At 35.0% G+C, this 16,719-nt stretch overlaps 1 protein-coding gene across 1 annotated transcript; it reads right to left on the bottom strand.

Annotated features, from left to right (window-relative positions):
• Positions 1-877: 877 nt before the first annotated feature.
• On the bottom strand, positions 878-3,883 carry LOC109156961. Its single transcript, XM_019304844.1, has 4 exons — positions 3,153-3,883; positions 2,974-3,057; positions 2,272-2,407; positions 878-1,920 (listed from the first exon to the last, which is right to left on the bottom strand). Exons 1-4 carry the CDS (start codon positions 3,767-3,769, stop codon positions 1,630-1,632), a joined length of 1,128 nt encoding a protein of 375 aa, XP_019160389.1. The 5' UTR covers positions 3,770-3,883; the 3' UTR covers positions 878-1,629.
• Between the last annotated feature and the right edge of the window lie 12,836 nt (positions 3,884-16,719).

Consider the following 16,719-nt stretch of genomic DNA (forward strand, 5'->3'; position numbering starts at 1 on the left):
GTGTGTGATTATAAGGAGTAATAGTTAGTATAGCATAATTAAGTAGTTGACTAAATCCCACTCCCATTTTGTGTCGAAAAGCAATTGTACACCTAAAGTATTATTGGCCATGTGCATGTATCAAAATATGCTATCCCTCCCATCACAAAAGGCAATTAAAAGATAAAGAAAAATTATAAAGCTTGGGGGTGGGGGGATCTTTGCACATGGGAAAGCATCCTTAACTTATACAATGCTTCTAACATTGGCACACCAAGATTCCAACCCCAATCAAAATAACTCTTCATCAAATTACAAAATATGATAAATAATATATTCTTAAAAATATTATTGTTGTCACAAAGACAAATAAAAAGAAAATAAAAATAAGAAGTCATTCTTTGAAATCAATCAATAATCAATTAATATGTCAAAAGTAAGAGTAAAATGATGGTACACATAATACAATTGTACTCCTCCGATCCCTAACATGATGCCATATCATTGGTGCTAGCATGTAGATCACTTTTTTTTTTTTTTTTTTTTGTGACGATGAAAATCTACTGTCACTGGCTGAGAGCCGGGTATGCACAGAATAAATCTCACTTTGTGATTTTAGTCGGCAAAAGACCACAAGAGCCAAGGAAGTTAATTAATCAACCTAAGTTGCTCATAGTTAACCGGCTTAAACCAAAAAGGTCAATAGCTTAGAATCTTGTGATTATCAAGTCAATGGCACGCCTAACTAACTTTGCTGGAGTTGTCCCCAACAATAAGACATATATTCTTGTTGTTCTCTTTCTCTTTCATTTGTTAATGAAGAACATATGATAATAGCTAGAAGTACTTTTTATATAATACTTATCATTTTTCATAAATAACAAAAAGAGAATCAAAATAACAAAACAAACCACTTATTTATATAGAACATCATCCAAAACATTACAATCCCCAACCAAAAAAAAGAAGATGGGAAATATCAAATATGATCCAAAAACACACCAAAATTCACACTAGAAAAAACACAAAAACAAAAGATAATGTGGTACATGATATTATTCCACCAACACAAACTTTTGTGTTTGCCCATAACTCTGACCCTAATAAGCTGGTAAAAAGTTAGAAGAGATCAGCAAGATGGATGGATGAGCAACAACACCACAACCACAACCACTCCATCTCTATACATGTCTTTTTATATTATTATTTTCCTCAATTTTTTTCCTAAAATAATTTAAGGAAATGAAGGAGTGGGTCCCAAAAGAGCCTCCTTTTCTCTGCTCTGATGATGAGAATGTTTATCTTCTCTTCTCTTCAAAGTACATGCAGGGGGGGCAAGAAATTAATAATAGAGGTTTGTGGGGGTCAGTCAAGAGAATAAATGAAAGGCATATGCACCAAACACATGCCTTTAACCATTCCCCTGCCCCCATTGCACATGCAACCTGTCCCCCCCCCCCCCCCCCCCAACTCTTATTTTACTTAATTACATCTTTATCTTAATTAAGAATATAATATGCATGTCACACCTCCCAAATCATATTACAACTTCAAACTACTTGCATCATATCAAACCAAAAAGTACAACTATCTAGTGTTAATTAGTCAATCATGATAATAAGTCACGATGATTTGTTGAAGGCAGTTGATTTAGATTGAGGGGGTGGTGGAGGGACGTTGGGGAGCGGCCAGCTCGGCGCACGGGTGGTGTCGCGGGCAGGTGGTGAGGTGGTCGTTGGTAAGGCCGGCGGCCTGCATGAACGAGTGGATGACGGTTGGACCGACGTACCGGAACCCTCTCTTCACCATGTCTTTGCTTATGGCTTCTGATTTTGAGGTCTTCACCGGAATCTTGTTGCACCACTTGTACTGTGTGGCAATTGGCTTGTGGTTCACATATGCCCATAGGTAATTATCAAATGACCCAAATTGCTTCTTGACCTGTACAAAGAGTGAATTAAGTTAATGACAAGAATTAATTTTTCTTAATGAAAAAAAAAATAAAAATTAAATGGATTGGAGCTAGCTAGGCAGACCATGTGAGATGTGACATAGTTATTAGTCAAGGTGTGCCTTTAATTTGTTATCCTCAGTCCATGTGGGGCATGTGGGATGATGTGATCATGTCATGAAGGTGTGTTAATGTTAATTAAGCCCACATTAATTAATTAATTAACTAATTAATTTCACTTTCCAAGTGGCAACCAAGTGGAAGCCTAAAGTATACAAACTTTTAAAGATTATTTAGTACGTAAATCACATATCATAATAATAATAATGCATGATTAATACCTCAAGAATTCTGATAGAGTTGTCAACAGCTCCTCTCACTTGGCTCAATTCTATGCCATATTCAGCACTTACAGAAGTTATCTTCTTCTCTGTGTATTTTGAAACTGCTTCTGCATCAAACCCTGAAAATGCATCCCTGCACAAAACACACATCATGCAATTAACAACTACCAAAATTCTTCAGAGTTACTATGAAAACTCGCAACCACTATCTAGAGTTTGCACGAAAAAACCCTGCCTTATGACCTTTAGTCAGCAAAGGAATACGAGGAGGCACGGCTGGAAATTATGAAATTTTCGACCACATGAAAGTGATCTTAAATCAAGTCGAAAGCAAAAAGTGGTCGGAAATAGCAACAAATGTTTTTCTGGATACCAAAAGTGGTGGAAACAAGGCTTTCGGCTTGATTTTAAGATCACCTTCAGGTGGTCGGAAATTTCATAATTTCCAGCAGTGAGATAAACTAGTCAGTTACCCAAGATCGGTTCAAACCAAGAAAGCCAATAGGTCGCTTCCATTAAAAATCGAACTTGTAACTAAACCCCGTCTTATAACCAGGTGACCAGTATAGGTTACTAGTTCAAACTAAGAAAACCAATAAACAGTCCCCATTAAGAGTCAACTTGTAACTTTGTGGTTACAGAAAGTCAGACATAAGATGAATATCATATCAATAATGCAAATGTTATATATATATATACCTGAAATCTTGCCTTTTCTTCAAGACAATTGTCCAATCTGATCCAACTTGTGCACCAGTTAACACCAATAGTTCAAACAACATGCTGCAATTATATTACACCCAAAGAAAATTAATTAATGGGTTTTTTAAGGAGTTAATTAAGGTGTTTAATTATGCATTGTAAATCTGTATACTTACTTATCATTATGGACAGGAACTCCCCATTCTTCATCATGGTAAGCGACATAGACGGGGTCCGAATTGGGTGTGATGAAGCTGCACCTCTTCTCCTCACGGACAACCGCCGTTGCGGCGGCGGGGGCGGCTGAGAAGTCGCCGGAAGCCACCTTTCCGTCATACTTGGCGGATTTGGTTCTTCCGTAGTGAGCAATCTTCATTTTCCTCTGCACCTGCATGATTGCGACCTGTTCCCTCCTCGCCGCCGCTATGCTTCCCGGCTCGTCAACCATCACGGCCGCCGCCGGCGCACCGGCGCCGCCGCCTTTCTTGGACTTCTTTGCCAACAAGGTTGCTGACGACGGCTTCGGAGTGGAAACCTTCTCGGCGCTAGAGTTGAGGCCATTGGGGTCGTTCCCTGACCGCTTCACTGCGGGCTGTCTGGGCGACTTTATCTTGGGAGACGCCGGAGGAGTGGTGGTCAATGACGCCGCCGCCCGCGACGGCGGCGGAAGGGGCAGCACCGCGGCGGAGGAGGGCTTTTTAAGGGAACTGCGCCGCTCCAACAGAGAGACTCTGTTGCGGTTGGGTTGAAGAACATTCGGAGCCGCCTGCAGTTTAGTCTCGGATGAACACATGATGTTTGGTTTTGTTTATTTTATGTCCTTTCTAAAAATTGGGAGAATTGGGCTTAGGTACTAAAAGCTTTGGGGAAAGAGCAAATGAAGGAGCACTGCAAATAGTATTGATGAGATGAAAATGAAGGAGGGAGGGATGGGAATTTATAAAAAGTTGGAAGTTGGGGGTGGGGGTGGGGGTGGGGGGTGGGGGTGGGGACAGGTCAAGGGGAAGTTAGTAACATGGGGAAGTTGGGGTCTGCCATACATACACACCTTCTTGTGAAGGGCACTTCCTTTTAATTTATTCAACACTTAACATCCATCTTGACCTAATGGTTAGGTCATAAGAATTCTTGAATTCTAAATTTTCAACTTGGGAGTTTAATTAATTAAAGCTTTAGTAACCACATTTGTTTGTGTAAAAGCATTTATAGATGAAACTTTGGCATGCTAGGCAAGTTCTATTCTTAATTAGGTTCAAGCATTTATCATTACGTCAAAAGTTTTTGTATAGCAATCAGCCTTTCTACTGCAAAACTTTAGATTGGGTCTTCTAGATCTCTGATCTACCCAGCATTTGTTTCTGGAGTATATACTTTTCTTTGCTGTTCTTTATACTTCTTGCATAATACATTGTACCCGTATTCAGCAAGTCACTAGATGGGACTAATTCGGCCTAATTTTGATCCCGTCCCATTCGAAAGAAACTTTTTTTAAGATTGTTGTTGCACCCACATTAGTTATCCATAGTTTTCACCCATCCAAATGCAGCGCAAATTTCTTTTTGTACTTGCATACTACTCTAGCTAGTACTATAGATTATTGTACACAAAAAGAAGGATTTGCTTGGGTAGTTAATGAAGGAGAAAAAGTTTGGGAGATGTTAAGTCACAGGTGGCGCCACTAGAGGCCAGCTTCGGAGAGTTAACCCAAAACCCAAGCCAAATCTAGCATGGTGAGGGGGGTGGAAAAAGACCAATCATTGCTATTTGCTTTAGAGCTGGCCTGAATTTCCCTTTCTTTCCTTTTCAATTCTTGCCCACAATCCTTTTCAATTCTTTGATCTTTATATATGTATCCCAACTTTTTCCACAATGCTAGCTAGTAAATTAGTGCTAATAGAATGGATATTTTACATTATTAGGAGTATGACACAATAATTTTACAATAGAGTGGATATTGAGTTAAACAAATTTAAGAAGAAAAAAAAAAGCATTGAAAACTTAGAATTAGGTTTTGATCTCAACTATTCATATAAATTTTGTAATATATATTTATGAAAATGCCCTCGTTTTTTTTTTTTTTTTTACTTGATTTCCTATCCATCATATCTTGTGGATACACAGTTTGAATTTGTCCACAGATTTTCACCTAGTGACTGGTTCTCATATGAACCAAATTCTATACATACAGACGGAGCTGCTATGGGGGCAGTTGTCCCCACTTTCAAAAATGATACAATCCCAGAACAACGTTGTTTTGGGGCTATATTATATATATAATTTGTTTATTTTCATTTTTTCACATTTTTTACCGCAGAGCTCTCGTCTCTTTCGTCGCCTCCGGCCTCCCTGCATCTCCCGTCCCTGCCTACCGAAGTACCGGTTACTGCCCCTCTTGGCCTCTCGTCACCTCTCAGAATTTAGGAGTCCTATGTGACTCTGTCCTTGTCTCACTGTCTGTGTCGCACGGACACCGCCACACCGGTGACCAGTCGGCGGCTCGCCGCCTTATCGGTCAGCAAGACAACATGAACACCGCCTCCCGTTTTCTCTCAGGACTCAGATTCGTATTTTTGCCCTAATTTATTTTAGTTATGCCCTAATTTCCTTCATTTCTCTAATTTTATTTTTAATCAATTTAATGTATGTGCTTTGTTCAATTTGTTTATGAATGTGAGCAGTATCTCAGTTTGTTCAATTTGTGAATCAATGAATGTGAATTTGTTCAGTTTTTTTTTTCTTTTTAAGACGTTATTCTATAGTTCAAAAATATTGTTAGAACATAATCGAAGAACTCAATTCGAGTTTGTTCGCTGCCAGGGAGACATAATTTGTTTAGTTTATGAATGTGATTTTTGTATATGAATGTGAGTAGTGTCTCAATTTTTTTAAACAGTGTCTCAATTTGTTCAATTTAGGGTGTGTTTGGAAACCTGGAAAATGAGTTCTGGAAATCATTTTTCAAGTTTCCATTGTTTGGATGTGCCTGGAAAATCAAGTCAACGGAAATCATTTTTCGTTGACTTTGGAAAATAGGCTTGTTTTTGAGGAAAATGACTTTCCCTTTTTTTGAGGGGAAGTCATTTTCCAACTTTTACACCAACATCACACCACCACCTCACTACCACCATCAACACCATACCACCACTGCTGCCACCACCACCACCACCACCATACCACCGTAACCATCATCGCCGCCACCACCACCACCATACCACCGTAACCATCGCCGCCGCCACCACCATCACCATACCACTGCCACCACACCACCACCATCACACCACCACCACCACTACCACCACCGCCGCCGTCACCATCCCCACCATACCATCGCAACCACCGTCGCCGCCACCACCACCATCCCACAACCGCCGTCGCCATCACCATTCCACCGCCACTGCCACAACCGCCGCCGCCCCCACCACCATCACCGCCACCACCACCACCACCACCACCACCACCGCTGCCACCGCCACCGTTGCCACCACCATCACCACCATACCATCGCCGCCGCCGCCGCCACCACCATGACCACCACCGCCACCACCACAACCACCACCATGACCACACCACCGCAACCACCGCCACCACCATAACACTACAACCACCGCCACCACCATACCACTGCCACCACACCATCACACCACCACCACTACCAACGCCGACGCCGCCACCACCACCACCATACCACCGCAACCACCGCCACCACCACCATCACACCACCACCACTACCACCACCGCCGCCGCCGCCGCCACCACGACCACCGTCGCCGCCGTCGCCACCACCACCGCAACCACCGTTGCCGCCACCACCACCACCATACCACAGCCGTCGCCACCACCACCATACCACTGCAACCACTGCAACCACCACCACCACACCACCACCACCACGACCATACCACCGCAACCACCATCGCTGCCGCCACCACCATACCACCGGAACCACCACCGCCACCGCCACCACCGTCATACCACCACCAATTATTATTATTATTATTATTATTATTATTATTATTATTATTATTATTATTATTATTATATAACAAATAACACCACTACCACTACACCACCACCACCACCCTAATATTTTTTTTTATATATTATTAGTTATTTTTTTTATTATATTTAAAATTATTATTATATTATTATATATTATTATACATGTTGTAATATTCTAAATAAAATAATTAAAATGTTTAATTATACAATTCTACTCATTTTCCAGATAATGAACCAAACACACAAAAACAGTTTTCCAGAATGCAACCAAACACTGGAAAGGAAAATGTTTTCTGGAAAATGACTCATTTTCCTGAAAACATTTTCCAGAATTCATTTTCCAGCTTTCCAAACGGACCCTTATATCAATTATATGAATGTGAGCACTGAGGCTTGAGCAGTGAGTATGTCTAAATTCTAATATTGTTTTGAATGTGAGGATTGTGAGCTAGTGAGGCAGTAAGTATGTCTAGATTTTATTGGTGTTGCCATAATTTCCCTAATTTTGTTTCTGCCCTAATTTCACTAAATCTTAGTCATATGGATTTTATTGGTTATGGAAAAATTATTCAAAAGAAAATCAACTTTTTAAGATTCATCTAGTCAAGGTATTCGCGAAGTGTTAAGTACAAGGCCTCGTGAGAACTGCTCCCACAAGAGAACTATGAATTATTCGGTGTCGTCTATCTAGAAAGATCTAACGGATCATAAACATTTAAAAAAAAAAAAAACGTTGTAACATTTTTGTAAATAATTCAAACTTTGAAGTACAAGTAACATCACTATTAGTGTTGCAAAAATCGCAAAATCGACGCCTAGGCGCTAGGCGCCGCTCGGCCGCGGACGATTAGGCCGGAACCGGCCTCCTCCGCGGCCGGGCAGCTAGGCGGCCGCCTAGCCGGCTGAACAATTTTCATTTTTTTTTTTTGTGTTGAAAAGTGTAGAAACTTTGACAAGGCATAACTTTTGACTCGGTTGTCCGTTTTGGACAATTTTTTTTTTCAAATCGCGTATTTTGCTCTTAATTTTAATTTTTTTTTATGTATTTAAATGGTTTCAACAATATTCAAAACGATTTTACAACCACTTACGTAAATAATTTGTAAGAAAAAACTAGAAGAATCTTATGTTTTACTATTGAATTTTAAAATTTTTAGTTTAAATTTTATTTTTTTTAGTTTTAAAAAATTAAAAAAAATCGGCACCCCCTCAACGCTTAGGGGGCGCCTAACGTATTTTGCAACCTTGATCACTATAAAGAGCAACCTTTTACACTATATAGAGTCCAAGTAATTACATTTCACAATCGGTGCAATTAATGATAACATTAGGTGCACTTATTTTTGTTACTCGGGTGTACTTTATATTTTTGCACTCTATGATGTTATTAAATGCACTCCATAGTGTTATTACTTACACTTAAAATTTTCAGTTATTTACAAAAATATCACCACGTTTTTTTTTTTTTTTCATATTTAGTGCTTTAAAGTTGTTAGATCTCTCCATATAAATGATTCTGATTGGTTCCTAATTCTCTCATGCCGACATGTTCTTATTTGATTCGAATCCTATATATATATATATTCTATATGTGTATGTGTGTGTGCGCACACACAACCACTGAGATATACAAATCAATATTAATACTTCTTGCATCCAGTATAATATAAAATGAATGGTAAAGATTTTTGTATTTTGTATATGGTAAAAATCTAAAGAGTTTATTTTTCAAAATTGTTTAGGTAGCTTGTACATGACACAAGAGACCAATACTAATTGGAGATACTCTCTATTTATATAATGCACGAAATGAAATTTAAAGTCAAAATTTCTTATTTAAATAAAAGAGTAAATTATCAAATTGATATTATGATTTTTATTATTATTTTTTTTTGTTTCCATGTTACATATATAAAAAGTAGGATAGGGTATTATGAGTTATTTTGGGGCATTGCATTTTCACCTCTTATTGGGAATGGAGAAGTTTAATGATTGCGAGTGGTGTGATGGGGCATGACATTCAGGAAAGTATATTATGCATATATTCATTGGAGTTTCAGAATTCAGATTCCAAGGTTACACCATTCTGGCGTATATCTCTAGACCGGTAACGTACATGTCAATCAAGCGTATGATGAGATATTAAAGTGCACTCCCATATGATATGATGAATGAATATTATTTTATTGGATACCAATCCTCATATCCCTTTGAAATTTTAAATAATATACCAAAAAGGTATGTTACTTACTATTATATAAAGAATAAGGGTGAAATAGATCACTGAACTGCACACTAAAATGTAATTAGATCATAAAACTTAAAAAATAATATAATTAAGTCTCTGAACAACACAAAATCATATAATTATGTCTAAAATGACCCATTGATATGAAATTGTACTGACGTGACTGTTACCAATTTTAAAAATAAATTTTAAATAAAATAATTAATTAAAAAAAAAACAAAACAAAACAAAAAACAAAAACTAGACCTGTCGAAGACGAATCGTTTTTGTCTCCAGCAGTCTTCGTCTCCATGGCCGGAGACGAAAAGCTTCATCTCCCGCCATGGAGATGAAGGTTCGTCTCCCTAGCCATGGAGACGAAGGTCCATGGCCGGAGACAAAGGGATGGTCTACGGCCATGGAGCTGGCCATGGAGACTGCCGGAGACGATTCTTCCCGGCAATTCTAGTTTGTTTGTTTTTTTTTTTAAAAATAATTTTAATTAATTATTTTATTTAAAATTTATTTTTAAAATCGGTAACCGACATTTTAGGTAAACAGGTCATTTCAGACCTAATTGCATGATTTTGTGTTGTTTAGGGACCCAATTATATTATTTTTGAGTTCGATGACCTAATTACACTTTGGTGTATAGTTCAGTGGCCTATTTGATCCTTATTCATATTATAAATAAATAAGGAGGATATTTTTTTAATAAAATCATAAAAAATTTATATAACGTCGTGTAATTTCTAAAGTTGTACATTATGTTATATTAAAGATATATATCAAAAGAATATAACATGCAAAGTACAGCGTATGTACAACTTTACAAAACACACGTATTATAATTCAAGACATTGTACATTTTTCATGATAATAATCGATCATTTGCAAAAATGTCATTTTTCTTTCCTAATTATAGTACGTAGTAGTCATAATAGTTTTTTGTCGTTGTTGATTTTTCTACATTACATATCTCTGTTATATTTACTCTCTCAGTCTCTCAACTCCTTCGATTATCTTGATGTGACAAATGATCACATATCACGAAAGGATAAAAAAAAATTGTTATGCAATTAATTACTTAGCTTATTTTAATTTCATGTAAAAAAATGTTATTATTTCGTTTTATTTATATTATATAATAATTACTTACAAAATTGTTGTCATTCCTTTCTATTCATATTTAAATACAGGCACAATAATTCTTATAGGAATAAGGTTCAAATTGGCCACTGAACGTAACCTGAAAATGCAATTAGGTCACTGAATGAAAAAAAAAAGTGCAATTAGGCCACTGAACACTCCAAAAATGTGCAATTTCACCTGATAGCAGGTTACCTTCAATTTTAGCAGGTTATCTGCTTACGTGGCAGCTGAGTTGACATTTTTAATAAATTTTAAATAAATTTTAATAAATTTTAATAATAAATTTTTATTTAAAAATTTTTTAAAAAAAGGAATAAGGTTCAAATTGGCCACTGAACGTAACCTGAAAATGCAATTAGGCCACTGAACGAAAAAAAAGTGCAATTAGGCCACTGAACACTCTAAAAATGTGCAATTTCACCTGATAGCAGGTTACCCTCAATTTTAGCAGGTTATCTGCTTACATGGCAGCTGAGTTGGCATTTTTAATAAATTTTAATTAAGTTTTAATAATATTAAATAATAACTTTTTATTAAAAAAAATTTTAAAAAAATAAAAACGACTTTATTTTATTTTTTATTTAATTTTTTCCAATTTTTTATAAAATTTATTATTAAAATTTATTATTAAAATTTAATTAAAAAATTATTAAAAATGCCAACTAAGCTGCCACGTAAGCAGGTAACCTGCTAAAATTGATGGTAACCTGCTATCCGGTAAAATTGCATATGTTTGGAGAGTTCAGTGGCCTAATTGCACATTTTTTGAGTGTTCAATGGCCTAATTGCATTTTTTTTCGTTCAGTGGCCTAATTGCATTTTCAGGTTACGTTCAGTGGCCAATTTGAACCTTATTCCAAAAAAAAATAAAAACGACTTTATTTTATTATTTATTTATTTTTTTTCAATTTTTTTATAAAATTTATTATTAAAATTAATTATTAAAAATTATTTAAAAATGTCAACTCAGCTGCCACGTAAGCAGGTAACCTGCTAAAATTGATGGTAACCTGCTATCCGGTGAAATTGCATACGTTTGGAGAGTTCAGTGGCCTAATTGCACGTTTTTAGAGTGTTCAACCTAATTGCACTTTTTTTTCGTTCAGTGGCCTAATTGCATTTTCAGGTTACGTTCAGTGGCCAATTTGAACCTTATTCCATTCTTATATTACATATAGTATCAATCTATCTCGTTTATTTTTATTGTCTCCAATTTTTTTTTTTTAAAGTGTGTAGTACAGTTAATTACTTATTGTGATGAAGTTATTGGTCTAGTGTATGAGAAATCTCACTTATGACCTACTTCCAACGGTAGTGTGGAGGTTTGATTTCTTAGCTTGCCAGGAACATTGGGAGTTTAGGCATGGGTTTGGATCCTTATACGCAAAAATGTACAGTTTGATGTTGAGTCTCAAAACTAGATTAGTTCGATTTATCTTATCATAGGTTTTGAAATAAGTTTATAAGATCCAAGATATAGTCTGACGAAGTCAAGAAACCTATGTTATAAAAAGAATTGAAGAAAAGAGTATAAATAGAAGGAATTTATAATACTTTGTTTTAAAATAAATTAATCAGATGCTCTAAAATGGGATGGGAGTAGTGAAGCACCACCCTTTCTTTGGTAGCTTGTTGCCATCAGTAGATTGATATAATAAATTAAATCCACTTCAATTCCCTCAACGCATAATCTAATCCTTGAGTTGCAAGCAATAGATATGAACAAAAAGTGTGAAATCTTGAATTTGAATTACTTTCTAAAGAAGTGATGAATGGTCAAAATAGTAAGATTTAAGCAAATATAGGTTCTGTTTGGCAACGCTAAGCTAGGAGCTTATAGCTTATTTTAAGCTACTAATAAGCTATAAGCTTTGTTTGGTAATGTTCCCAAAATAAGCTCCTAGCTTAAAATAAGAGCTTATTTTGGAACGCTACTTTAGGTAGCGTTTCAAAATAAGCTACTAGCTTCCTAACTTTTTTTTCATCTTTACCCTTATTATTTTAAAGTAATGACATATTTTAACCTTATGAATTAAAACCATTTCTCTTCCCCTATCCTAATTTTCACGTCAATCCCTTCCTTAGTCTTGTTTCATGCTAAACAATTATGTTGAAACTTTAGCTTATTATTATTATTATTATTATTATTATTATTATTATTATTATTATTATTATTATTATTATTATTAAATTAGCAATATGGCTTCAATCTCAATTTGAACAAGAGCCGCCAACTAATGCTTAAGAAGCATTCAATCGTGCACATTCTTCTCTTCGAAGTTGTATTGAGAGATCGTTTGGAGTATTGAATAAGAGATGAAACATACTTGCTAAAATGTCGTCGCAGTTTAGTGAGGAGACCCAAATTGATGTTATTATGGCCACATTTGCACTACATAATTATATTCGGAAGAATTCACAAGATGACATGATTTTTAATGTGCTTGAGCAGCATCCAGATTACATACCGCCCAATGAACTTCAAGACTCAAGTAGTAATATCTCCATCAACGAAAATTTAAGTCACACCTCTATGGAGATGAAGGAGATTCGCAACAATATTGCTACTTCATTATGGGATGCTAGATCATGATCATGCTAATAGTTTTATTTTAAAAAGTGTTTACTTTTTTTTGGAAGACGAAATGTTAAATTTTAATATGTAAACAAACTAATTTAAATTTTATGAAGATGTCCTTTTTAGTCTTTTTACATTTATCAGCTTATCAAAAAGCTAATTTTACCAAACACTTTCAATCATAACAGCTAGCTTAACAGCTCTTCAATTTTCAGCTCCGAGCTTATAGCTTTTCAGCTTTCAGCTCCTTTTCAGCTATCAGCTCCTAGCTTATAGCTTTTCAGCTAGGTTTGCCAAACAGAGCCATATATAGTTCAAGGAAAGGAAGATTGCTATTTCAAGTGGAATTGAAATCTCAATATGTATGTTATACATTATTGGTAAATTACAATTCGTCAAATTATTAAAAATAAAAATAAGGGAAAATAGCACTTTTCCTCCTAAATTATTTAAGTGGTTGTTTTTCTTTCTGAAATGTTAAATGAACATATTTATCCTTAAAATAAATATTTCATTTATTTTTCTTCCCCAACTAATTATGACCACAATTTGGTTCAACCCAAACATACACTATAGCAACCAAACCGAAATATACAAATTACAATTTAGAATCGAAATCATATATTTAGAGTTTATTAAAATCGCGAACCGGAACGGTCGGTTCATGTTTCAAACTGAAAAAAATAAAATACATTTATTGTTGAATTTAGACTATTTAAAAATAAAGACGGTTCAAAATCGCGAAACGGATCCGAAACCGCCGGTTCACGATTCAGGATCCAGTTTTTTATTTATAATTTTAATAAATTGAAATCCAAATATTGGGTTCTGGATCCGAATCATAACCGGAAACTTTTAATTCGATTGCTATAGTGTCCAGTTCAGTTCAAATCAAACCGTGGTCATCCCTACATATACGTAATAATTTGTTGGAGAAGAAAAATAAATAGAATGTTTACTTTAAGGATAGAAATGTCAATTTAATATTTTAGGGAAAAAAATCGCCACTTTTAGAATAATTGAGAAGACTAATATGCTTACTTGAATTATTCAAGAGAAAAAAGTGCAATATGTATATAACTCAGGAGAGTATCATTTTCCCTAAAAATAAAATTGACCAAACTCTTTTTTCTTTAAATAATAATAATAATTGTATCCAATTTATTTTTTCTCAATTTATTTATATTCTATTTCATTATCTGACAGATTATGTTGGCCGGTCAACAACCGGTCCAAGGTTGTAAAATAAGTTGTAATTAATTAATGTTATTAGCAATTTCCAATTGTTATACTCACTTTAGGTATTAAAATAGGGTTTTTTTTTTTTTTTAAAGGTTTTAAGTACTTGAATGTAGTGTTTACTTTAAGGGTCTCACTCAATTATTATGTACCATATGAATTTTCAGCTATAATTTAGTGAAAGTAGTGAATATGCCAAATCAATACATAATATGGTAAAAATATAAACACAAATGAGCTAGTGCATATAGTCAACCTCAACTCATTTCGTCACATAATCAATCCCAAATTAATGTGACATATTACTGAGTTGCATTTCTAAAGGCATCGTCGATGTTGGACATTGGGATGATAACTTAGCTCACACGATGTATGGATGTTGCACATTAGGAGACTAATACATATTTCAAGTTTCTAGCTAGATATTTTGTTATATTTGAATATTTGGAGGGGTAAAAAAAGTATATCACGTGATTTCACACATTAGATATCAGCTCCGTTTGGTAAAATAGTTAGCTTATAGGTCAATTTTGACTTATTTGACCACTATTAGTAGTTTGACTTGGTTTAAAAAATTAATATAAGTGTTTGGTTAATTAGCTTTTTGTACTCTAAAATGTTAAAATTCAAAAAGCTACTCAAAACAACTTTTTCAATTGGCTTTTTGAGAAAAGAAATTATACCAAACAGCTATCAACTAACGGCTAATTTACCAAACACCTTTCTACAATCAGCTAATGTTATCAACTAATTATACTCTTTAATTAACTCAATCAGCTAACAACTAACAGATATCAGCTAACAACCATTTACCAAACAGGGTCATCATAAGCCCAGCTAGCAATTGCAGGCAAATTATATCGTACACCAGGGTGCACAATGCACTGTGCACCTTGGCCAAAACGACATCGTTTTATATCTGTTTTTTTTTTTTTTTTTAATTTGGTTTCCTGTTTCTGTCGTTAACTTCTAAAAAAAAAAAAGTCATTTGTTTCGAATGTACATAATTGTATAGTAGAATACCCATAAACTCAACACATAATACACATAATCTAACATAATACATCATATACATACACTCTTAACATAATACACATAAACTTTTAACAAAATACACATAAACTTTTAACATAAAAAATATTTTGGGCAAGGCGTATTGTGCGCCCTGGTGCACGATATAACGATTGGCAAGTACACGCTACCCGCTAGGTGTTGGCAAACAATTATCCTTTTTTTTTTTTTTTAAATACAATTTATAAAATAAATAATTTTAATAATGATAGTGAAGTTCAAAAGATAATTAATTGAAACAATGAGAAGATAATATATTGTAGATAGGGTCAGGTTTTCGTGCTGACAGTGCTTTCTATGCGATTCTGCGGTCACTCATTATTAGGTACGCATAAATGTACCACAAAGGGTTTGAAACTGCACCATTAGGTGTGGTGCGATGTTGTGCATTTTTTTGTGTATGGTGCATTTCATTGTAGTGCATTTTCAAACATTGTATGGTGAGTCTGCACTAACCGTATGGAAAGCACGGTCAACATTTGAACTAGTATCATTTATGGATAAATAAGATATTATAAGATTAAGTGTTACAAGCTACCCTACAAATATCCTAAATACATATCCGCCCTCTTTTCCATGTTATTACTTTAAACAAAATTAATTATAAAGAAAAAAAAAATCCTACTTTAAAGAAAGCAGAAATTGAAGATGAATGGTGGGTAATCACATATTTATCCACACGAAGGGGGAAACAAAGCATGTGCATAGAGCACATAATTGCATGTACAAATAATGAGGAAGCAAAACACATGATTCGCTTCTTCATATCTTATCAATCTATCATAATATACATTAATACTACATCAATCAATTATATATCACAACGTACCTTCCTTCCTAGCTTCCTCCTATATTCTTGTCTTTCCACCTTTCACAATGATAATCCAAATTTATACACATACCTTTTCTTTAATTTCCCAATAATATCAAAGATTTTTGGCACAAATATCAAATAGACCCATCTACTACTGCGAATTACTCAATTCTCACCACGAACTAAATTAAGTGTCAAATAAATCCATCTATCAACTAAATTTGTTCGATTGGCATTTTTTACAGGTTGCCTATCTAATTATTAAAAATAAATAAATAAATAGAATAAAAAATTAAAAAAAAAAAAAAAAATATCAGCCACCAGTGGCTGCCCTTTCGCAGACAGCCGTGGCTGTCCAACGAGGACAGCCGGACAGCCACGGCTGTCAACAATGAGGTCTAGATCTGGACCTCATTGTTGACAGTCGTGGCTGTCCGCCGGCTAATATTTTTATTTTTATTTTTTATTCTATTTATTTATTTATTTTTAATAATTAAATAGGCAACCTGTAAAAAATGTCAATCGAACAAATTTAGCTGGTAAATGGGTCTATTTGACACTTAATTTAGTTCGTGGTGGGAATTGAGCACTTCACAGTAGTAGATGGGTCTATTTGACACTTGTGCCAAGATTTTTTACAATAAAATGAATATAATTTCTTTT

The sequence above is a fragment of the Ipomoea nil genome, unplaced genomic scaffold (assembly GCF_001879475.1).
Source record: "Ipomoea nil cultivar Tokyo-kokei standard unplaced genomic scaffold, Asagao_1.1 scaffold2761, whole genome shotgun sequence".
Classification (NCBI taxonomy): Eukaryota; Viridiplantae; Streptophyta; class Magnoliopsida; order Solanales; family Convolvulaceae; genus Ipomoea; species Ipomoea nil.